At 37.3% G+C, this 24,176-nt stretch overlaps 1 protein-coding gene across 2 annotated transcripts in view; it reads right to left on the bottom strand.

Moving 5' to 3' along the window:
* PIP4K2A (phosphatidylinositol-5-phosphate 4-kinase type 2 alpha) overlaps positions 1-24,176 on the bottom strand; it is a 120,642-nt gene that overhangs the window by 40,698 nt on the left and 55,768 nt on the right. For both annotated transcript variants that reach the window (XM_061468287.1, XM_061468286.1), the window contains exons 2-4: positions 20,810-20,907; positions 19,566-19,662; positions 2,245-2,397 (exon numbers count right to left, since the gene is read on the bottom strand). In XM_061468287.1, the coding sequence (XP_061324271.1) occupies positions 2,245-2,397; positions 19,566-19,662; positions 20,810-20,907 (348 nt within the window). The remainder of the gene's footprint in view (positions 1-2,244; positions 2,398-19,565; positions 19,663-20,809; positions 20,908-24,176) is intronic.

Here is a 24,176-nt window from a genome sequence, read left to right as displayed (position 1 = left end):
AAGAATTATGTGGGAGACAGCTAGCTGGTCCAAAGGAAAACCACAACAGGGACCATTAATGAGCTCAAGTGCCAAAAGATGTTACCTGGCATTGCACTGTTTGCTAGCAGAAAGGCAGTCTAAGGCCAATCTGCGTGGAATGAATCTGTCAAGGGAATTATTAAAACCTTTCCACCAGGACAATAGGTTTTCTAGACTTTATCAGGAAGGCTAAGATAAGCTTCACTTGTCTGAAAAATATCTAGAGAAATGAGAGGACAAACTGCTGAACCTAATGATTCCAAACATTCAAATTCCAGCAGCAACACATAGGACATGATATCAGCTGTCTCCAGAATAAGCGGGATTTAATTTAGATTTTTTTAAATTACTTCAAAGTAAGTTACTTGTTCAGTAAATTGCTGAAGATACTGCAATTAATTTATTTCATTAAAAAGTCCAATTATTAAACTGTCTCAGTACTTGAGTTCTTCTGCATTTACAACTCTTTGTAACGTGCTCTCAAGTTCAGAGACAAAGAAACACAAGTCATATCTTTATGAATCTTTCTGAGGTATCTCAATGAGAGCTATTCTTCCACTCAGATGTTCTCCAAGTACAAAATGAAACTAGATGCCTGGTACAGGTAACTTTCAGATCGTTATCCCTTGTAACCTAGCTTATTAGGGTCACTGATGTTTGAAAGCATTAATGAAAAAAAGAGTACAAATTATGAAGTTCATTCACATTAGCACTGTCTTCATTAGCACTCTTGAAAGGAGATGACTGTTGTGAAAGGCAATATGACTTTTCAGCTGGATTAAGTCTCAAAATCTGGATCATTAATAATAGCTTCTAATGTCAAATACAAAAAGGACTAGAACTTTAATGCCTTACAGACTGAACCCAAAATTGTAAGTCTGAAAACTCTAATAAGAAATAACCCCCATTACAATTAGATAATAGTTTAAAAATTTCTCTTTGGTAAAACTGTATTTAAAAGACTGGTTTATGAACACCTCATAGTGATGATATTTATCTACATTAAAACAAACACATGGTGATCCTGTATGTTATTTAAACAGAACAACAACATGCAGAGAGAGAAAAGAGTTCATATCACTGAAGGCCTTCCAAGCTACTCTGGACTTGGAGGGCATTCAGAGATCTTCCTTCAACACAGAAAGGGAAGAGAGGGAGACAGTCAAGCAGCACCACAAAGATGGCTGGAACACCCCAAGCACCCTGAAAGCATGCTTTTGTTTCCCCTCCACCTCAAATGATGACTTTAAAACTGGTTCTACAGAAGTAACAGTATTTAAAAAACCTCAACAAACAAAAACATTGCAAGAAAAAAACCAACACAAAACCTCAAACAAAACCCAAACAAAAAACCAAAACCCACCTAAACTAGCTGTAAAATAGCTCCAACCCTAAATACCCCAAAGTTTTTACCTGAAATCTCAACTCAGAAAAGTGAACAAGAAAATGGAAAGGGTAAAACCCCCTTCCTATTTGGTATCAGGTTTTAGATGATTTTGAGAGGCTTTTCCAATTTCTGCAGTTATAGAGCTTATTCAAACAGATCTAGGGCTAAGGAAATCACCACTGATTTTATCAGGGCTTCTCCTACTTCCCAAGTTCTGCTCTCTCTCCATGCCATCAGACAAATTATTCATTGGCACAGTATGACTGCTGGATTTGAGGGATCATAACTGTTCAGTTTTGACTTTATTGCTGTTCATGGAAATTCACACTGGCAAAACCTGGTTTTCTATTTGTAGGAATTCTACATTAATTAAATCTAATTTTTCATTTCTCATATAATATAACATTAATTGTTTGAAATCTGTTGTTAGTGAAACACAGAACATTTGGTGATCAGACCAGGAAGAAAGAGGTCACCTGCACTGCTGATACACATGTAATCAGGTATCTGTCTCCAAGGTAGTCCAGAAACAAGTATCTTCATCCCTGAGAGTACACTAGCAGAAAGATCTTCCTAGTAAGGTGAAAAAGCTTATGCGGCCTCCAAGTTAGTGCTATCATATAAATATATCATTTTACTTAAAGCTAGCTTTAGCTATTTAGAAAAGTGCAGCCTTGTGAACTGCAGACATACAGTAAATTGCTCGTGTAAAAGCAGAAACATCTGAAGTGACTTTTTCCCTAATTACTCATTTAAAACTTTCAACACTCTAAAAAACCCTGACATTATAATATCTAAGAAGAGATCCCACACCCTGATAGTATTTGGCATATTACCTGATGGTATTTCTTCAGGATGTTGTGCATTTCTGCTACATCTTCACTTGTTATAGTTTTGATGATATATCTTTTGTCGTAGGACGTATGAAAGCGGGCACCACTGCGTGCTTGTGAATCATTGGCAAGGGGTGCGCTTCTTGTCAATGAATTCTGTCAATTGATTTAAAAGAAAAAAAAAGCATCGTCAGACAAAACTATCCAAATTTTAATTAGAACAAATATAAGTCACGTTTATTTTTTAATCTTTTTCAATACATCTGCATTGAGCTGAATTCTGCAGAGCATGTAATCACAGACCACATTATCTCGACAAATCACTTCAAAAAATATTCTGAGAACAAAAGAACGACTGGGGGAAGGTATTGCCCATCAGTGGTTCAGAAGTCATTCTAAATGCTGAATGAGAATTTATGGCACTTTGTTATGTGTACTTTATTAGCTTTTGGGAAGAAAATCTACAGTGATTAAAAATCCAAAAGGAACACAGTATTATATCACAATAACTATAAATAGAGGATTAATCTGTAGGAGCAGTATCACTTTAAAACTGAGCAAGACTGTTCTTGAGGCAGTGTGGTTTGGTAACATTAAAAAGACCCCAATGAGGTTGATGAGCTCTACTACCACAGCTATAACAATGATTTCATATCTAGTGTTAAGCAAGTAATGTTATTGTACGGTACACCTTTTGTAAAATATGCCTACCTACCTACAAACCCAAGGGGTAAAAGGTTAGTTAATGACCATGTAGTAGTTAGAAGAAAAACCTGCTAGAGGTTAGTGACCATTTTTAGACTGAAGCCTGAGACTACTTGTGCTTGAGACAGTAGCAAAAGAAGCCTTCTGCTTTTTTAGAAAATAAAAAATAGATTAGATTTCTTTATATTTACAAACAGTAAAAATACATTAGACAAGGTATAACAACCTGCTTTTGGCTGGAAGCATCTTTCTTTACCATTATGAGTTTATGCCAGTTGCTACATACATGAATTACACCACTACTTTTTTTTTTAGTAACAGCAGCAGCACAGCCATGAGAAAACAAGATGATGTTCTTACACCCCATGTGTACTTCCCCAAAAATGGACCATATTCTGAAAAGGTTAAACAAGTTTATTACAGACTGCTGGAACACTTCCCTGTTTATAAAATAACCCTTCCCCAAGCTGCTGCTATTGTTCCTTATTGTACTGTACTGCACAAACAGTAAATCTTGCTAAATTGAAATATACTCCCCCCCTTCCCAGTGCAATGTCCTCCCTGCCAGAAGAAAAGCCATTTTCACAGAAAGTTTTAATAAAATTCTGTATGCAAATTGAAAGGCTGCAGATTCCCCAATAGCAGAGGTTCAGCTCTAGCAGCTACAGAGGAGGACATGTTTGCGTGGTTTGATAAGGCACCATGGAATTAAGACACAAGCCAGATTTACACTGGAAGAACGATGATGCTTTCAGAAAGTAATTACAAATAAGCTCAGTCTACCACAACCAGGTACCAGACCTACAAAATTTTCTTTTTATGTGAGCTATGTCTTATTTGGAAGTTTTTGCCGCTGATGAACCTCTTCCATAGTTACCAAGCTCTATGCACTTCAGCAGGAGCTGCACACACAGGCTCAATCCCAGATTAGTAACTTTGACAGAGTAGTAACTTCAGCCAAGAGATGAGGGCAAGCATAGCCCCAATTTAAGAAGGCGCACTTGAATTCATATGACTATGTCACCATACTTTGAGACCCACTGACTTCAACAGGATAAATTTATCCCAAATGTGGAATGCTTTCTGAAGTCAGTTTAATATCAAATAAAAATATTTTCCCACAAGGTTACTCTGTTCAACTGAAATATTCAGAATTAACAGGCATAACAGTAAACTACCTAAAAGCTCTACAGGCTCATACTAGAATGAAAACCTTTATTATGACATGCAGGAGAAATAAAACTTTGCGCTCTTCTCCAGCATATTTCTAGGCTTGTGCAACGAACTACTATCATTACTATTACCTAAAGTGATGTCTTTCTCCATTATCCTCTCTATTCACAGAAGAAAGAAGGGATGTGGGTACTTCCCTAATGTTTATAAATAAAGAGTTTTTCTAGACTGATCATAACAGAGCTTTAGGGACAACAACTGCAGACTCAGTTCCTTATCCACACAGGCTTTTGGACAGCCAGTTTTAACATAGAATCATAGAATAGTTAGGGTTGGAAAGGACCTGAAGATCATCTAGTTCCAGCCCCCCTGCTCATGGGCAGGGACACCTCACACTAAACCATGCCACCCAAGGCTTCATCCAGCGTGTCCTTGAACACTGCCATGGATGGAGCATTCACAACTTCCTGGGGTAACCCATTCCAGTGCCTCACCACCCTAACAGTAAAGAATTTCTTCCTTATATCTAATCTACACTTCCCCTGTTTAAGTTTTAACCCGTTACCCCTTGTCCTACCACTACAGTCCCTAATGAAGAGTCCATCCCCAGCATCCCTACAGCCCCCCTTCAGACACTGGAAGGCTGCTATGAGGTCTCCACATAGGCGAGTCCTGATAACACCATTGCTTCACATGGTATTGAAGATACTACAAGAAGGAAATTTAAATACTACTGCAGTTTTCTTTACCTGTTTTCAGCTGTTTCCTATTCAAATCAGTTTCCCACCATTCCACCACTCGTGTTTTTATGTACTGATAAAGTCTATTGAAGAGAACAAGTATCATAAATAGGTAATTTTTTTTTTAATGCTGCACTTGATATCAGCACTCCATTAATCTTCAAACAGAACCATTAATAGTGCAGCAACCCTTTCTGTTCTAGAGTCACAACCTGGCTTTGTTTTTAGGGCAAATATTTAATATGCTTAAGATGAAAAACTTAGAAATTAAAAAAAAAAAAGTGCAAATTCAGTTACCTTCACCACAAACTGGAAAATATGATGTAACATAATAATTACTTTTTATTTGGAAAAAAACCTAAGCATGGGTAATCATTAGTGTATGTAGCGAATTAAACTACTGCTAAGTTATTAGGCTGTAATTCACCTAGCAATAATAAAGGCTGCTGGGTAGTTATTTGTTATTGTTCCCAGCAGAAAAAGCTGCATTATTCCGAGGTTAACTATTGCAACAAAGCAGTAACCAGAGTTTTCTGAATATATTTTACCCAGAGAACCCTCGTCTTCAAACTGTAAGCAATGTAGTATAAACCTCAAAAGCAATCAACCTGGGGGAAGACTTAAGTTGCTTAGCTATAAAAAGCTGCAAAAAAGTATACTTGCTAATCTGCTACTGGACCTCTGAAGGAGGAGGGAAAGAGGAAAGATGGGAAGGAGAACCTGAACTAACATTATTCTGCAAAATTTCAGATATTCTTAAGATATTTTAACATTCTCCACCAAAAGACTTGTCAGATTTGAATGAAATTCAGACCTGGTACTGAATGAAATATCTTGCTAGCAATGTCTTGACTGAGATACAACACAATGGGACATGCTGCATTTTTCGACTTTTCAGTTGCTGAAGCTCAGTTACTACTTCTATGCCCAGAATGGGACAAACTTCCCCCCCTCCCGACTTCTGACTTCAAATATTCCATCTGCTATTCCTATAACCACTTGCTCTTTTAAATTAAACCTGTCACCTTTTGTCTTCATAAGCACTACTTGGCACAGGACAGCTTTTCTAAGTGTCAGGTCTTGAAATTAAGTTCTTTCTGCTTTTCTCTCATCATCCTATTATTAATAAGGAATATCTAGTATATAGGCATATTTATGTTTCAGATTTCTCCCACTCCATGATAGAGTATGGTGTGGGGAGAAACATAGTGAAAAAGGATGAGAAAGGATAAGGCACTTAATGCCTTCTTTGCCTCAGTCTTTAACAGTAAGACCAGTTGTCCTCCAGGTACCCAGATCCCTGAGAAGGAAGACAGTAACAAGGAGCAGAATGAGGCTATGAGACTGCCATAACCCAAGGGGAAATGGTCAGCAACCTGCCACACCTCTCAGACACACACAAGTCTTTGGGGTTGGATGGGATCCACCCACCCAAGGGTATCAAGGGAGCTGGCAGAAGCGCTCACAGAGCCAGTTTCCATCGTTTCTCAGCAGTGCTGGGTAACTGAGGAGGTCCCAGTTGACTGGAGGTTAGCAAATGTGACCCCATCTACAAGATGGGCCAGAAGGAGGACCCAGGGAACTACAGGCCTGTCAGCCTGACCTTGGTGCTGGGGAAGGTTATGGAGCAGAACATCCTGACTGCCATCTCCTGGCATGTACAGGACAACCAGGCAATTGGGTCCAGTCAGCATGGGATTATGAAAGAGAGGTCTTTCATGAAAGACTGGATATTATGAAAAAATTTCTTCACTGAAAGGGTTACCAAGCATTGGAACAGTGCACCCAGAAAAGTGATGGAATCGCCGTCCGTGGAGATATTTTAAGGAACACGGTTTAGTCATGGACTTGGCAGTGTTAGGTTAAAGGTTGGACTTGATGATTATAAAGGTCCTTTCCAACCTAAATGATTATATGATTCTATGACACTTGATGCATTTAAAATACAAACAGTATAAGCAATAAGAAATTCTGACTTAAAAAGAAGCGACAGCTGTTATACTAATAGAATGAATCAACTAGTACTCCTTTTATCATGCTTCTTTCATTACAATTCAGGCTAGACAGAAAAAAAGTATAGAAACCAGTCAGTCTCAATAGGAATTAATAAACTTAGCAATATTTTCAATCAACTGGATGAAACCTTGTGATCACAGACTTTTTACAGATTCTTGTTTTTTTTCCAGCAATAGCTTTTTACTAATGGAAATTAGTTCTACCTGATCACTATAATGTCAACTTAATTTCAAAGACATCATACCAAAAAGGTTGCTAACAAGAGACGATATCTGCAGATGATTATTTAGCACACTGTACTGTTAATGCTTTATGGGTTAAAAATAGTGATGCTTTTTTAGTAGATGGCTATTTTATTGTTAGCTATCTATACCAAGCCAAATTAAGACTGCTCACTGCTATCCTTTTCCCACATGCATATTTATTTGTTAGAATAAACCAACCAAGTTTATGCTAAGCGACGCTGTTCCACAGATGCACAGGAAACCCAAATGCCTTCTCTACAATACTGACTCTATTAGATGAATTAAAGATCAGATACTTAAACATTAAACACGCTTAAAGATAAAAACAACCTCTAATTAAACAATCTCTTTGACCCCATTTTATTAACTCTCCATTCCTGTGGTAACTCAATATGCTCTCTTCAGATACAGAAAGTAGTTCCTTTGAACTTTGAAAGAAAGTGGAACATGGAGGACATTAATATTACTATCTACTGTGTTTTCATAGTAATAAGTTCAATAAATAAGCATGGTTTAAAAAGTTGGGAAAATAGATCTAATTACATCATATTTGCAGATTACTAGTACTGCATTACCACTTTCTTGTGCTGATAAATGTATGGCTGAGTATTGCCTATGGAAAGTCTTATTTGTAATGGTTAGTTCTCACTTCTATGAACAGAGAAAAGTCCAAGTTCCTTCTAAAGTAAAGCTTCCAGGTACCATGAAATATACCTCACCTCTCAACTGTAGTTATATTTGTTCACATTGAGAAATCAGGCTTTAGTAAACATATATATACTATTGCCTCTCATGACAACAATGAGTGTTTAGTTAAAGAGATGACAAGAATTGGCCTGCACCACTAAGTCATCATTAGCAAGATCCATGAACAGCTTCACTGAAAGAATCAAACCAGAACAATTTAGGGGCTTCAAAGAGGAAACAATATGGCTACTTAAAACCACTAAGGTCCTTCCCTTTTGGTGTAGCTGAAGCTAACTTACCTATTTGACCCAGACTGTTAACTAGAAAACAAAGCACTCTGCACCCTATTCAACCCTGCCAAATACTAACAAATTAATAGTACATATATTAGAAGTCATTCCTTATTGGAAAATATTCCTCTTGTAAGTTAAGACACAAAACGGTCACAGTCACAAAGACTGTGGAAAGTTTGTCTCTTTTAAAATTAGACTTTAGACATGTAAATGGATGATACAGATAAATTTGAACTTATTCTGGGGTTATTTAACTCAAGTCTAAGTCAATCATCTTTATCTTAATGCAGACAATAAGTTACTGCTCAGACAGACTGAAATACGCATTTATCTGAATTGCACTGCTCTCTAGTTCAGACTGCTGCAGTTGCACTGTATAGACTTGCCTCTTACTGTCAAACGCAGTTTTGTGAGCCAGTACCCTCCTGTGATCCACATCACTTCTGCCAGAACACACAGATAAATTTGAGTGATGTTTTGTACAAAAAGTGAGTAAAATAAGTTGTACTGTAGACATCTCCACACAAATGCCTTGTAGGAAAAGCTGACTGAACTTGCCCAAAGTAAGTGGTGCATGGCTTTTCTTCTGTTTCCTTGCTCAGCACTAACTTCAGCTAAGAGAGACCTATTGCTGTCTTCAGCAACAGCATCTCTTAGGTGAGGTGTCTATAGTGAACTGGGAAGGAAATGAAGAATGAAACTGAAGCATCTCCCTTTTCCAAAAGGAAACATAAGCAGGGTTGAAGGAGGGGGAAAAGAGACCGGGAGAGATACAGATCATGGCAAATACCAGATTGAATTCCCTCTGGCTCTGCTTCTTAATTAGGGAAAGACTAAGTGGAATATGAACAGATGGGAAACGAGCCACTCCTCACGTAACACAAATCTATGAGCCACAAAGCCAGAACAGGGAGGATACCTTTCAGATACAGGCAAAACAAAAAAAACAACCCTGACTCAAGCTCTAAAAGATACAGGTTTGATTATCTAACAATCTTTTACCAACACTTACTGCTACTACATAGCACTTCCATATTGGGTCAGGAACCAGTGGAGCATGTACAGCATGGGAGCATTACTCGTAAGAAGTTAATAAAAATCACCTGCCTACAGTATAGCATTAGTGAGCACAAAACTCAAAGCAAAGTGCTATACTGCCGTGTCCCCTTCAGATTTTCCCAGCCTTCTCCCACTCTGCCACAGTGTGCCTCACTCCTCTGGCACAATTAAAACATCTGTCAGCCACACATACCCTGTTCCACTTAACAGCTTCACTTAGCAACTCACTGCAAGTCTTCTGCTCCAAGTGTGCGTGTTCTGCCAATTCCCCATTCACTTCTCATTTGTGAAGTTTTAATCTTGTGCCTGCTGGTTTTTTGGTCTCAGGAGAAAGAAAAGGTTTTGTACTTTTAAAGTGTGAATACTTTTATGAGGTCATTTAAAGACTATGCTAAATTACTTCTGCAATAACTTATACAACCAAAGACACACTTAACATGCCAAGCTCAGAGATACTTTCACTAGGTAAGTTTCTCTTTCACATACCTCCCCCTCCCTCCCAAATAGTTTCCCTCGTGAAAAATCACTAGCTGGAAGTCTCACTGCCCTTACATAAATCACTATAAAAAATATCACCTATATTGCACTGAGTAGCCAGGCAACCAGAAATACTCATCTTGTCTTCAGTGCTGAGAGGCTACACATCACAAAGAATTTGTCCTGTACCACAGAATTAATTTCTGATAAAGTAATAAAAATACAGCTTTAAATGTAAACGGGTAAAAGCTACACCACTTACTAGTATTTAATTTCCCAAGGAGTTCTTGATACAAAAAGTTGATCAGCACACCTAAGTTACATGTCATCATACCACCCAAGAACAGCAGATTCTTTAGGAAATCATCTGAAAGATTTAGTTTCACTATAGACCCACTCTTGCCTCAGCATCTCTTTCCAAGCTCTCAGCAATCTGTGCAGAGTTTTATTTCCTACACTAAACATATTAGGTAAAGAAAGTTTTTTCCTGCAGGTGCTCTTAGGACCTGATCCACAATTCTTCAAAGTTCACAGGAGATTTTCTGGAGCCTTCAATGGAATTTCATAAGCTAGAATCTAACAAAACTGCTACCCATCAGAACTCATTTCATGTCACCCAGCCATTCCAAAACTGAACTCCAATCTTTGCTTTTGGCCAAGGTACAAAATTCAGAAAGTCAGTCTTCATTCTTCCAACTTCAGAATACCAAGATTTGCCACTGTAGTTTTTCTAGTATTTAATCGTTTCTGTTACTGCAAAGGTGAGTGTAATTTTGAAGTGGAATTATTTCCTTTTCTGGTTATTTATCCTTTCCTAAAGTATCTAGTATTGTTTTTCTGCAAGGATACTCACATACTACTTTCTTCTCAATTCTAATTTTTTCACGTGCAGCAGATCAAACTCTCTCACTCCCACAAGGCATTCTCTATGTGTTTAAATTCCTTTGACACAATTTTTCTGTATTTTTTCCACATCCAAATTTTCAACACCTTTTTTTTTAAGATGACTAGCATCAAAACCATATAGAGTATTAGCTTCAGGTATAAAATAAACGCATGTTAAAAAAAAACTTAGAGCTCTTTCTGGTCTTATTTTATACCTTCCGATTTATCCATCCAAGGATGCAGTTATTCCTTCTGAGTCAGGAGCTCACATTAGTATTAAATTCTTGTCCCCTTTGACTTCTTGTTCCTTCTCAGAGCTACCACCTTCCTGAACACAGCCTTCACCTCTGCAGTTCTGCACTCCTTTTAATCCATGTAACTATTCATCTGACGATATTAAAAGGTATCTAATTTATACAAGCTCATCATGCCAGATAAAGTATTTTTTTTGTACAAAATCTTTGTTGTCTTCTGACTTTGCCATTTGGACAGATTTTACATCATCTGCAAGTTTTTACTACATGAAATGTCAACTGCTCGTTGACAATTAAATTTTGATTGTTGTAATCTAATCATCTATTATTTACATTTTTTAATTATAAAGCCCCACAGTAACTGACATTTTAAAAATCAAAGTCTCAAAATATCAAGCCAACTACTTTCTAAAAGGCATCCTCAAGAGTCCTTAGAAGCCAGCTAGAATAACCACCTAATGCTTTATCCGTTGGAAGTCTATTGAAAGTCTGGAAGTCCTTTTTTACTTTGCACATGGTCAATAAAAATCGCAGCCAACTGTAATTAACTAACAATAATACTATTATTGATAATGCTAGTTATACGAACGCCAGACATAAAAAAAGTAAACTGTTTTACAGACTTTCCAAAGAGCAATGTTAAGATGTTTGGAGCTATTTTTTTAAATCAAAACCATTCTTGTGAGGAAAACACACAGGACAGAGCCACCAAAGTAACAGGAAAAGCTTGTGTCCCCCCCTCCCTCCATAATTGCAAGCTGTATTTATAACTGGCAAAGTATTGCCCTCTTCTTCAAAGACAAACTGCTGGTGAGGCTCTTCCTCCTCTGCCCACTTTGCTTAAAATGCTCACAGCACGGATACTTATCTCCACAGTGGGAGGCCAAGGATTAGCCACAGCCTCCAAGAGGGTGGAGAGATTTAAAGGTCAATTTAATTAGCTCATTCTAATCTCTTACACATCTAATGTAAATGTCATTGTTTTCTAACTGCTACTTTAGCAGACAAGATTATATTTTAGAAACTCTGAACATGTGAGCTATGTGTTGGATGTAATACAGATACTTCATGCAACTGATCTAGAAAGGAAGCCTAATAAAAACTGTCATTGAGTCACAGCTTTTCCTAAAAAAGCTAAAAAGGGCAATAGGAAAATTCTGGTGATAAAGCATGGAGAGCTTTAGAAGAACAGTAATCTTTCAAACTGACTGGCTTAACAGCTTCTCATTGATTTAAATCTTCCCCATTTTGCGATGTCTGGACAAAGGCAAACAATGATTTCTGGTACTGTGATCTCATCTGAAAGTCGTGGAATGCCAGAACGAGCTTCACAAGCTCAGCGTACCCCAAAGACAAATCAGATCACATCCCAGGCTATTTAAGAGTGCCTCTGGGCAGCTTTGCATGAATGAATAGGCAAAAACAAGTGTACAGATGATGCTCTGTGATGACTGAAATCATAGGTCAGTGGAAAAGCCTGGCAGTGGTTCATCGCTGTTAAGACAATTACGTACACACAGTCTGGCTGTTCTGTGACAGCAGTTACAGTGGTGCTGCCTGGCCCATGCACAGCTTCTCATGAAGACAAACTTGCAGCTTCCCCCAACCTTTTTTTCCTATTACAAGACCTCAGGAATCGTTGATATGGATATTAGACTTGGATTACTGGCTAAAAAAGCATATCAGAGAGACACACTGTCATACAACTGGACATAAAGGCTCCAACTTCTGTAATTTGAAACAAGCAGCCTACTTCTGGGATGGTGCTCAGGACAGTGTTTTGTCAGTGATTTCTAAAGAGAAGAAAGGCAAAGTGCTACTGTTTTTGTAACAGAAGCACCAAACCCAGAGATGTTTGGTTTTGTCATATGAGGATGGACAGAGAAGACTTCTGGGTTTACTTTGTATACTGGGATCATGCACTCTACCATTGCCATTGAGCAGGTTTATGTCTGGAAATACTGATAAGGAAACATGATGAGAAAACATGATCAGGGAACACTGATTCCTGACACTGACACATTATTAAGAAGTCTAGTATCTGGCAAAGCGTACCTGACCAGTAACGTACATTAAAACCACATTCAATAGTATGAGTCCCCTTGCCTTTGGCAGCTGTATGGATAATACTGCATGATTTCTTCTCATCTCAAAAGCAGAGCTCTCAAAAGACCTATGTCGAATGACATGGGACCTCCAAAGGACAAGACAGGATACCACTGGTCCTGTGGTGCACTAGTCAAACATCAAATCCCTTCCACGATCTTGTTAAGAAGTGGATGTACACACTGTGAACACCTACAAACATTTATAAGCAAATTGTATCCAGGGAGTGATTACTGTGGTGAAAGACATGAAAAACTTTGACAGAGAAAGGTAAAACACCAACTTTTTATTTTTTCCACTGAGCTATTCTACCAGGAGAAAGGCTATGGGTTACTTGACTTGCTCAAATGGAAGTTTAATGAATAAAATGCGATTCTTTCCTAAATCAAGTTACCCTATTGAGACTGTGTCGTGGTTTAAACCCAGGCAGGTAACTCGTTCACTCACTCCCCCCCTTCTTTCCCTCCCCCTACTCCTGGAGGAGAATCGAAAAGAATGCAACTCCCACGGGCTGAGATAAGAACAGTTTAGTAACTAAGGTATAACAGAGATCACTACTGCTACCACTAATAATAACAATGATAAAGGAAACAACAAGGGAAGAGAATACAACACCTCAGCACCAGCCAACCGATAACTCACGCCCCCAGCCCGACCAACCTCTGACCGACACCTCCTCCAACCCCACAGTCCCAGCCCTTCCGGCTAACTCCCAGTTACATCCTGGGCATGATGTGCTGTGATATGGAATACCTCTGGTCAGTTTGGGTCAGGTGTCCTGTCTCTGCTTCCTCCCAGCTTCTCCTCCTCCCTGGCAGAGCATGAGGCTCACAAAGTCCTTGGCCAAACCAAAACATCCTTGTCATCAGCTCTGTTCCCAAGCCGAAAGTCAAAACACAGCACTGCACCAGCTACCAAGAAGGAGAAACATGACTGCTACTGCTGAACCCAGGACAGACTGTAGGTCTGGATTTGAAGCTGTTAGCTTAAGGCATACGCTTGCTTTAGAAAGAGTTAAGGCTCTTCTTCTGGAAGCTTCGCCCCTTCAGCCATGTAAAGCTTGGACAGAATGTCTCACTATCAATGGCTATCTCCATACGAGCTCAGGGAGCACCCAGAAGCTCATTTTTTTTTGATGCTGCCAGCACATACTAAATTACTTTTTTCTAGTTTCAATACCCAACTGTGAATGATACGTAGGTTATGCAAGGAACTGCTAAAGAAAGCAAACTAAATGTTTTCTCTGGGGAAAACTAAGAAAAGACAGAGGTTAAAATTTCCACTGCCATACATATTAAGGTTAAGTCCCACAGCCACTAAATGGCACCAAATCCTAGAATGTAATATTCAGATTGCAAACTTCATTCTTCACATGCTGGAGAGACTATAAATGCAATAGGTTTTGTTAGTACAGCTGACTCAATACCTTACTACCACTATTGCCTATGCCTATGCCCATGTCAAACAAGATGTCAGCAGTTCCGAATATCCTGATGCCAATGTCCATCTGGGATCCACAAACTGTATACTCTGCTACAAGAAAATCACAGCCTCACCTGACAGATAAACTCAATGACTTTTCATGCAATGTCAGGCTTACCATACTTAAATGGTCAGCACAGGAATTTTCTTTTCAAGACAGTTCTCGCTTCCAAGACTTTTAATACATTTTATTAAACATTTAATGAAAGGATCATGTCTTTGGAAGAAGATCCAACTCCTAAGATAGTTGTTCCTGACATATTTATTGTTGACCTTGTTGCCTGTAGTTTAATGCTAGAGGTGGCTCATTCCTTCCCAAACAAAAGGCCAATAAATGGAGGCACAAATTTCACTGCAGAAACACCAGCAAAGAGCTCCAATTAGTATTTGTCTGAAGAAACATATTTTAGATTGTAAAATAGCTTTTAAGCTCTTAATATGATACCTTAGGACTGGAAAAGTCACATAAAATGAGCAAAAATGTTCACAAGTTGACAAGAATTTTGGTGAAGTTTAGACACTTAAAGACAAAATTATATTTAAGGTTGACTTCGGAAAAATGAACCTAGAATTTGCATTATTTTCCTGATGCTATTCTAGAGTCTGGACTACAAATCCTTCTGTATAGAAAGCTGTGAGAGATATGGAAATGTAAGGAGACATCCATATTAAAGTGAGAGACAGAGTTCTTACAATTTGTTATTAGGTAAATTGTTTAAGAGCAGGATTTCTCAATTTTCTTTTTAGATTCAATCTTTTATATGGAAAAAATGCACATAGAGAAATAATAAGCACCTCTAAGTTAAAAAGAACACAGACCATCTACTAAAAGCTCTTTGTTCTGTACAGAGAACCTCTACTGGCTGCTCCTACAGTCAGATCTGAGCATATCTCCTTTTACCCTAAGTACTAAAACTTTAAGGGAAATCAGTTGTGATCACCTCCATCCCCAGTATAAAGCTCATTAGGTACCCTGGGACACTGGTGCCCTCTGGTATGACCAACTGCATTTCACTGGGCAAGAACCCAGTCTCCCTCTTTCGCCTAGCAGTATCTAGATGTAGGATTCAGCAATAACTCTAAGTAAGAACAGATGTGCTGGATCATAGTAAAGTAAGTTCCCCTTTTCAGAGCAATAGGAGCAGAAGCATTTGTAATAGTAACAGATCCTATTTTTCTAGAGGTTTTTTGGGGGATCATTAAGCTAGCTGCTTGCTTGTTCACCTCTCACTTTTGCAGTTTTCAGAAGCTAGTCTTATAATTCATTTGACAGAATTGTACTCTTGGATTTTGTAAGATAAGAAATCATGTCGACCGAGTTGAAAAGAAACTCTCAAGTTACAACAGCCATAGCGTTGTAACCAAACCATACAGTTTGGTAAAAAAGAGGTCTTTCTGTAAGATAACCTTTGCAAAACTGATGCCAAAAGCTAAGAGGGAATGCAGAAACTAAAAATTAATTTGGGATTGTAGTGAGGTATTTAATTTACAACATCTGCTTTCTAATCAATTTTTCTCTTTTCTTTTAGGAACAGTTAACGCTGTCAAGTATTTCCCTACCTATGTTAGGAGGATCTTCAGAGTTAGGGATTCTTTACCAATGAACTAAGATGACACTTAACAAAAATACAAGATCAAGATAATTTTCCCTATCAAGGCAAAATCTGTCATTATTTAATGTTCTGACTCGTAGAATTACTTTTAAAAAGTACCTTCAATTTCAGATCCACATGTACTTGTAACTCCCAATGGTGCTAAGCAAAATAATGACCTAATTGGTTAAAATGGTTTAAAATTTTTGTCATTATTCAAACGCAATTTTGATTCATACTGACTGATCATCACTTGTGTTCCCCTTTCTGAGAAAGAACAGCCAAACCATTTCTTAATTTGATTCAATAAACACCTTAGTAACATGTGATAAGCAAGAAAGATTGGAGTCTAATAAAAGGTTGTTTTGACATAAGAACAAAGTTTCTTAACCTAGATTCAACACTTAACTTGTCGTAACAAGCTTCTAAAGGCAACCTTTAAATAAAACTTATGGTTTAACTTCATACTACATTTTGCACATCGATGTCCATAATAAAGCAAAACCCCCCACTCAGTATTGGCAACACACATCTACCTCCATGAAACTTTAATTCTAGTTCAATGTTAATCAAAATGTCATTCAGAGATGCCCAATGAGCTATGAAAGACAGACAGATGCAGGAACTACTTACTAGAAATGGCTTCTTGTAAAACACAAACCATACACAGTTTAAGCAATTCCTCTGACTAAAGACAGACTAACTGTAGGAAAAAAACCCTTTACTTACAAGATTTAAATCTCTCTTCAGGAATAAGAGGAGAACTCTGTAAGAGAAGATTTTTATATCAAGCATTCCACATGTGAGCAAAGCCTACATGTTAAGCAGCCCACAAAATTACTGCACAAAGTGAATAACACAATGTCAAAATATAAAATGTGTATAGCCCAGTAATTAGGGTGTATGCTCCCAAATTCTTTTGATAAAGTAAGGGTTTTTTTTCAGTCTTATGAGGAAGCACTATATGACCTCTGGAACAATTCATCAAGGATATCTGCAGAACATTCTGAAAACAAAAACATTTAAAATGAATGTTCTTCCTGATTTAAACTGATGTGTCTGACTAATGAACGAGGTAATTGGGTTTATTTATCTAAACCAATTCTATCTTGCTCAATAATGGGAATGACATTGCTCACAATTGATTAGGACTCCCTTCCTGAAAGTTGTTATATAAGAAAAACTACCCAGAGAAAGTTATTTCTATCTCCTCCATAAGCATCCCTTCAGTTCAATATTGCACAGGCTTTTTCCAATTCATGTTTGGCTTTGAATGCAAGACCATCATTTTAACCTGCATTCACTGGAATAACTTTCTTGAAGACAAAGATTATCTGGAAAAAAAAGACAAGTATACACAGTGAGTCTCCCTGGATTTCCTTTTTAAATCACAGAAAATGTAACATTAAAAAGAAAGCAACTTCTACTTTTAATAGGGATAACCCCTATCTTGCACATGGAGTGAGTTAAATTTTCATTGTATGTTTTCCTCTAGAATTAATTTTGACGTGTGTTCAAAATACATTACTACTTTGATCTTTTTTAAAAAAAATAGTATCAGTACAGCTCAGTAGAATAAGAATGCAGACTGATAATTTGCTTGGATTGTGGAAAAAAAGGATAGCGAATGTAGACACTGCCTTCCCCTGGGTCAAAATTAAGTATCTTTTGTTTTTCACTAAATATACTTGAAATACTAAATAGTATTGTAGATTTTTTTTCCAATACATAATTTTGTTGCATTAAAAAACAGGATGTGGTTACATTTTTCTTCTTCTGGATTGTCGTTTGGTTATATTGTCAAAAAAACCCCAACAGAACAAAACAGAGTTACAAACAAGTAATTTTGGTTTTAATCTGAAAATAGGGGCATTTTATCTAGTGACAGTCCTTTAACACCATTTTTTCATTGCTATCATTAATAAAATTAAACAGCAGTATAATATAGTTACAACAGGATTTTTTGTTGTAGAACAGCAGAACAGATAGAAACATTTCACAGTGCTGTGGGAGGCAGTGCTTTTGATTATGCGGTTTGCTAGTTTTAACTAATGACAGCATCCTAATTCGTCTAATAAATATTTACTGAAATATAACTTCAATTGCCTAGGAATGTCATCACCCCATCTTCTAAAAAGACAGCAAGCATGAGCTGACACCATAATTTTAAGTTTAGAAACAATCACATGTCCTTCCTCTTTGACACACTAATCCTTTGTCAAGAAAAAGAAAATCTTCAGTTAAAGGAATCAAATACCTTCCCAAACATTATGATCCTCTTTGGTACACCAGGAAAATTGAAGCACTAATGTAATCTGTTCTAACTGTTAGCCTAAGTCTTGGTGTATTTCCTCTTTAACAGCTCTTCAGTAAAGAGGATAATGAAAAATCATATGACAGGATCACAACAGCTCTACCAAAAGAAACCAGCTGAACCCTCTTCTCCACCTACTGACAAAAGGTCTCACCAAAGTTACAGTGGCCATATACCAAGATCCATAGACTAATCTCCATCTACACTCCTGCAAGCACATTTTAACCCATCTACGTATTTTAACACATTGCTTGATACTGAAAAGGGGAAAACTGATAAAAAGGATAGTTGAAGGATTTAAAAGTATCTTCTGGCTTCAGTATTCACTCTGCTCGATGTAGCAAGAATGAAAGTGTTACTGTACAAATGCATTTTGTACAATTTAGCTACTTGAAACTGTTTATTAAATATCTTCACTTAACATATCTTAGTGGCAGGCTACAAATACAACTGCAACCCACATCAAAATACCAGAAGAGCAAAAGAGCACAACAGGAAGTGGTGCTGGGTTACACAGCAAGTGCTCTTTAGGACAGGACATCTTGCAGAGAGACTGCAGAAAGAAATTACCCTTGTGACTGAAACAGTGTGCATTAGGAGCAACTAATGGAAAAGGGAATTGTCAGTGAGTTTTTGATTGCAAATCAGACTGAAGCAGAGTTAAAGAACTTTCTCTTGCAAAGAGAGAAAGAAGCTTTGGCTGCAAGGAACAACCCTGCCAAATCTAGAGCAATTTCTTGTTTTGCTGTATCTGCTCTACACAAGCAATTTGTTTCCAGATCCTTTTAACAATGGGAAAAGGAGGCATGATGAAGCAGTAGGAAGTTGTCAGGCCACAGGTCAAGCTTTTCTAAACAAAGAGAGCATGAAGGAAAAAAAAAGACTATGTTCATTTCAGAAATGATGTTTCACTTAGACGCACAACTCAAGCACTGTTATCTAAATGACCCAGCTGAACATAACATCTCTTGTCAGTAGTGTCCAGGCATCTTTTTTCTTCCTATTGCAAGAGGTATCACCCCCTGTTTTAATAACACGGCTTACGACCTGGAGGTTCTCTAACATGAAATACGGACGGCTAAAGACAGCAGAAGGATAGGAACCAGAAGACACCTAGGGCAGGCAAAGAGTTAAACCAGAAACATTCTGCCTGCAGGTGGGGGAAGGAATAGAAAGAAGATCATCTTTAAGTTTTCCTTCAACTTACATAAAAATAACTTTATTTCAGCACACTGGCCTGCTTGTTCACAACTGCAGCATATATCATTAGTTTAGGCATTTTGAAAGCAAACTTACCTGAAAGTCCTGATCATCAATTCCAAACCTCTCTCTTAGATTACGGAAAACCATTGGACAATATTCCTTAAATTTGAAATGACTTGGCATGTTTTCCCTGAAAGAATATAAAACCACATCAACTTCATTCACTTGCATATGTAGTAAATAACTGTAGTAAATAACTGTCTTAATAAGTGTCTTAATAACTGTCTTAATAACTGTAGTAAATAACTGTCTCAATTCTGTTCACACAAAACAGAGGATAAGGAGATTTACAATCTTTCCTCTAACCTTTTTTGTTAATGAGATTTAGTCTCACTGTGTTCTCTTCATTTTCTTTACAATATTTAATAAATTTGTGAGTATTTGTCTCCAACAAGCTACAACATAACTGGATGAAATAAACACAAACTATATTTTGGTAACTTTGGAACCTGGACTCAAAAGCAGACAAAGAATGCTTTCCCACTGCTCTAAAATTATTCCAGTGGTGAAGTCTTAGATTGGATTATATAAGAATTACTATACCATCTGTAACACCAAAAAGTACTGACGGTGCCAAAGCTTCAAGAAAACTTGACTCATTCAGTACAGAGCTAATTTTAATACCCTTGTGTTGATTTCAGACTTATATGTGAGAAGTTATTTTGACCATCGCCACAAAACCAAAGATCCAAAGTAGCAGAATTCTTCCTTTTTGCAAATATATTCTTAAACAAAATTTAGGTTATACACAAAACAGCAGTATCAGTTTAGTATGTCTATACATACTATTCACAGAGCATTTTATTTTTAAGAGACACAGATATTTCATTAAATGATCTTAATACTTTTGGCACTTCTATATGATTGCTATGATTATGTATCATGGATTATAAAAAGCTGAACATTACTCAGCTTTGTTATATGCTTCAAATTCTCATTCATGTTCAAACATTTCATATAATAAAAAGTACACACATATGAATTTGTTTTGAAAAATACCCAAATAAATACTTGTATCAGCCATAAACACACCAAGAAAGGATCACCTTCAATATATAAGATACTCATAAGGCAATAATAAACCATATGGCAGAAAAATACTACCCAGCAGCCCTTGCTGTTGCTTTTCAGAACAGCACAGATGGCTATGTTTATCGCAGGATTAACTTAATCATAAAAACTTCAGTCCCATGAACTGAAAAATAACAGAGTTCATAGTACTTCATAAATATCACTGCCACTATCCACTTCTGCAAGGAACTGTTACTTGTACTTACTTGTTGAAAAGGTGATTGTCCACCTTTATCTTTGAGTAGGCTTTGAAATCATCTGGCATCAACATAACAGGGATTTGAACATGGCTCAGTTCATTGATCTAGAGAAAAGAGAATATATTTAGATGCTTATGTCTTTGCAAAAATGCTGCATGTGTCTTAATGTTACTTAGTCTACTAATTCTTGTGTGTATGACCCGAGAGTGAATGTAAGTAAAAGAATGTAAAAGCAGTTTTATTCTTTCCAGATTAAATGTGATCACACTTTGGAAAAGAAGGAACAGCATTCCATATTTATACTAGTTTCTGGGGAGGGGGGGTGGGAGTGGCAGAGTGGGGAAGTGCTTCAAAGCACAACTGGATTGTACTTTTTATGGAAGGTCAATGAGGACGCCAGCAAAATGGTCTTTAATCCCAACACATTGTTCTTGTCTAATCAATTGAGCTATGCTTCCAAAAAATAATCCAAATTCCATATTTCAAATGACTATTTACCTTTGCGCCCTACAAAGTAGTCTTACATGTTTGTGTCTTGGACTCTTTATAGAAAATCAAGTGAAATCTTGTTTATATGTGAATGCACGCACTTTGGGCTCAATAAACGGAGGGTTGTTTCTTACACTAGCACAGAACTCAGGCAAATTTTTGTATGCATCTTTTTGATTGTTCAAGTCAGACAAACTAAATAGCTAAATTTTCACTTAGAAATAGATGAACAACTTCCAAGGTTTCCCCTTATTTTTTTGTATTTGTGGGGATCATCTATTCTTTCTAGCTTTGAGAGAAATAGTCAGTCTTCAAGATTAGTTTTTTTTATCTATATTTGAAATCCACCTCTGACCACACCTCATAGAAATCACAGAACACTTTACCATTACCTATTCTGTAGGCATATTTTTATCATTGCATGTATCAATTTACCCTTACTTTAGTAAACTTTAACTAAAACTTGATAAACATAAGACAGAGTATTGTTAGCTTACAATGGTGCTTTCAAATCATGAATGAGATACCCATTACAACAACAGCCACCCATGACATACATTCTACCTATGTTCTTATCGTGATCTACACCCTGGTCACGCACCTCGATTCACCCGGTCAAGTCTGTTTGCTCATGCAGAGCACATTTTGCTTCAGCAGTTTTCTACAGGGTTTAGAGGGAAAACCCACTCCATATGAATACAAATGCACACTAAGGGTGGATACAGCAACACAGGGGTGCTCTTCTGCTCTCAGCACTGCTTATCCAACACTGTTTCCAACTAGGAAGCGGTTAGTTGCCTGTAAATGCTACCCTGCTGCAGAGAGGCTTTTGGAGAAACCTTCACTGAAGTAGCTATAGGTTATAAAAGGGGACTTGCACTCAGTGCGAGTATGACCTTTTGCAGAACCAAAGTTAAACAAAACAAGAAAACAGCGAGGAGCCTTTTAGCTCTTAAACAGAGGAAAGAAACCAATGCAAGCAAGCAGGTCGGGTGGCCTCACCACTTTTCAGTACTTTCAACTCCCAGTAATGGTCCCTGACATCTCATTTTTATTATTCAAGACCCTTGCAGCCCACACAAAACCTGATAAAATCTGTTGAATTTACTGAGTGCTTCTTTGGTAAGCTGTAGACAGAGGCATGGCAGTTATATAGCAGAGCGGAGAAAGGAAATAGAAAGATGTCTGGGATGGGCTGAGTGTGCTCTGCTCCCTGAAGTTGTAGGGAGAATGTTCTTTCCTTCCTCCAAGCAGAGTGAAAGAAGAAATTCCAGTAAATTTTTGAAAGCACAGCTGTATAAACCTAATAAATCATGCTGACACCTCATTAAATATGACATAAAATAACAAAATGTTGATTGAAAATCACTACATCTAACATACATGCTTTTTACTATAGTTGCTATCACAGTATATCAATCTCACTCTGAATCCACAGGACAGGTTCATGAGCCTGCAGAACTAGTGTAGCTGTTGTACAAATAAAACTAGGGACAAGCAGATACTATGCAGAGATACGGAACTTTAGATTTGCTTATACAGTGTTATCTATCTTTTACATTGCCAGATCATATAACAAACTATGCTTGAAAGAGAAGTAAGAGACCTACACACAAGTACAGTCTCGGCAAAAGTGATACAAAGAACAGCTTCCATTACCTACAATAACAGCAAGTTTGCTTGCAAATTTGGATTTTACATTATCAAAATTGCATTATTCAAATTTTCACATGCATTCGCTTTCTTACTTTGCTGATGCAAAGTTTCTCTACATCTACAGATTTGCTTTTGTGCTGCAAGTATTTATATAGGTATTATAATAGTACAGTTTAAGTTGTAGGCCTTACAAATGTCACCTACATAGCAGAATAACAGAGCCAAATGTGCTCATACATGCATACTTCAGAGATTCTTTTATTCTAAGCAGAAATTCCAAAATACTTCTAGGAAGTTCCCTACCAGACGTGAATGTACTTTTTCCTCAACCCCAAACGAGGCAAAGAAAAAAAAAAAAAGCAGACTAACAGAAGGGTATTTATTTTTAAATTCATCCAACCTGGAAGTATGCAAAAATAATTCCTCTAATATTTAGGGAATTCCTCTCTAGCAGACAGGAAAATAAAAAAGCAGGTGATGAACACACAGTACAAATGACCTTTGATATAGCATACCAGCTGAGTAATGGTACGTCCCAGTGGCACAGGCCATTAATTAATTTAAACCTTTCAAGTGTAAGGTCTGGTTCTTTGTGAAATAATACATTTTTTCGGATAGATTTGATGAGGCCAGATTGGAAAGTGCACACAAGACAGAAAGGAATACCCGTGTCATTAGATCTTGGTGGAAACTGGAACCACACTGTGGGGGGAGGGAGAAGAAACAATATCCAAACTCCCCCACAAACAGCTCTTGGAAAGTTAAAAGGAAAGGGAAAGGTCAGAGAGATCAGTTCTCCACTTTGCCATCACCATGTAAAGAAACAGTCACATTTGAAAGACACTAAATATGAAGCACAAAGAAGACATTTTGACTCTTCCAACTCATCTTGGATTAAAATTTTGCTTCTTTTTCTGTGTTTTAAAGTCAAGCATGACAGAAAACTATGTATTTACCAAGTATTGTGTGCATCTCTTCACATTACCCATTAAATATAGCTAGCTTTCGTCACAAGAGCAAATTAAATGTGACTGAGGATGAAAGTTCAGTTATTTCCTAATTACAGTAACTGTAATAATTACTTAAGAAACAAGAAACATTAATTTCCTCTAAGGACTGCTACTGAATGTAACAAAATTATAAGCAAGAAAGAATTTCCCCTAAGAGATAATCATGATGCATAAATGAAACAGAAAGAGCTCACTGGACAAAGGCCTGACTTGTTGCT

Source organism: Pezoporus flaviventris, unplaced genomic scaffold (genome assembly GCF_033815535.1).
Source record: "Pezoporus flaviventris isolate CSIRO_AGI_PZ_B2104156 unplaced genomic scaffold, CSIRO_AGI_Pfla_v1 ptg000047l, whole genome shotgun sequence".
Lineage (NCBI taxonomy): Eukaryota > Metazoa > Chordata > Aves > Psittaciformes > Psittacidae > Pezoporus > Pezoporus flaviventris.
This window is presented reverse-complemented; position numbering and strand designations above follow the sequence as displayed.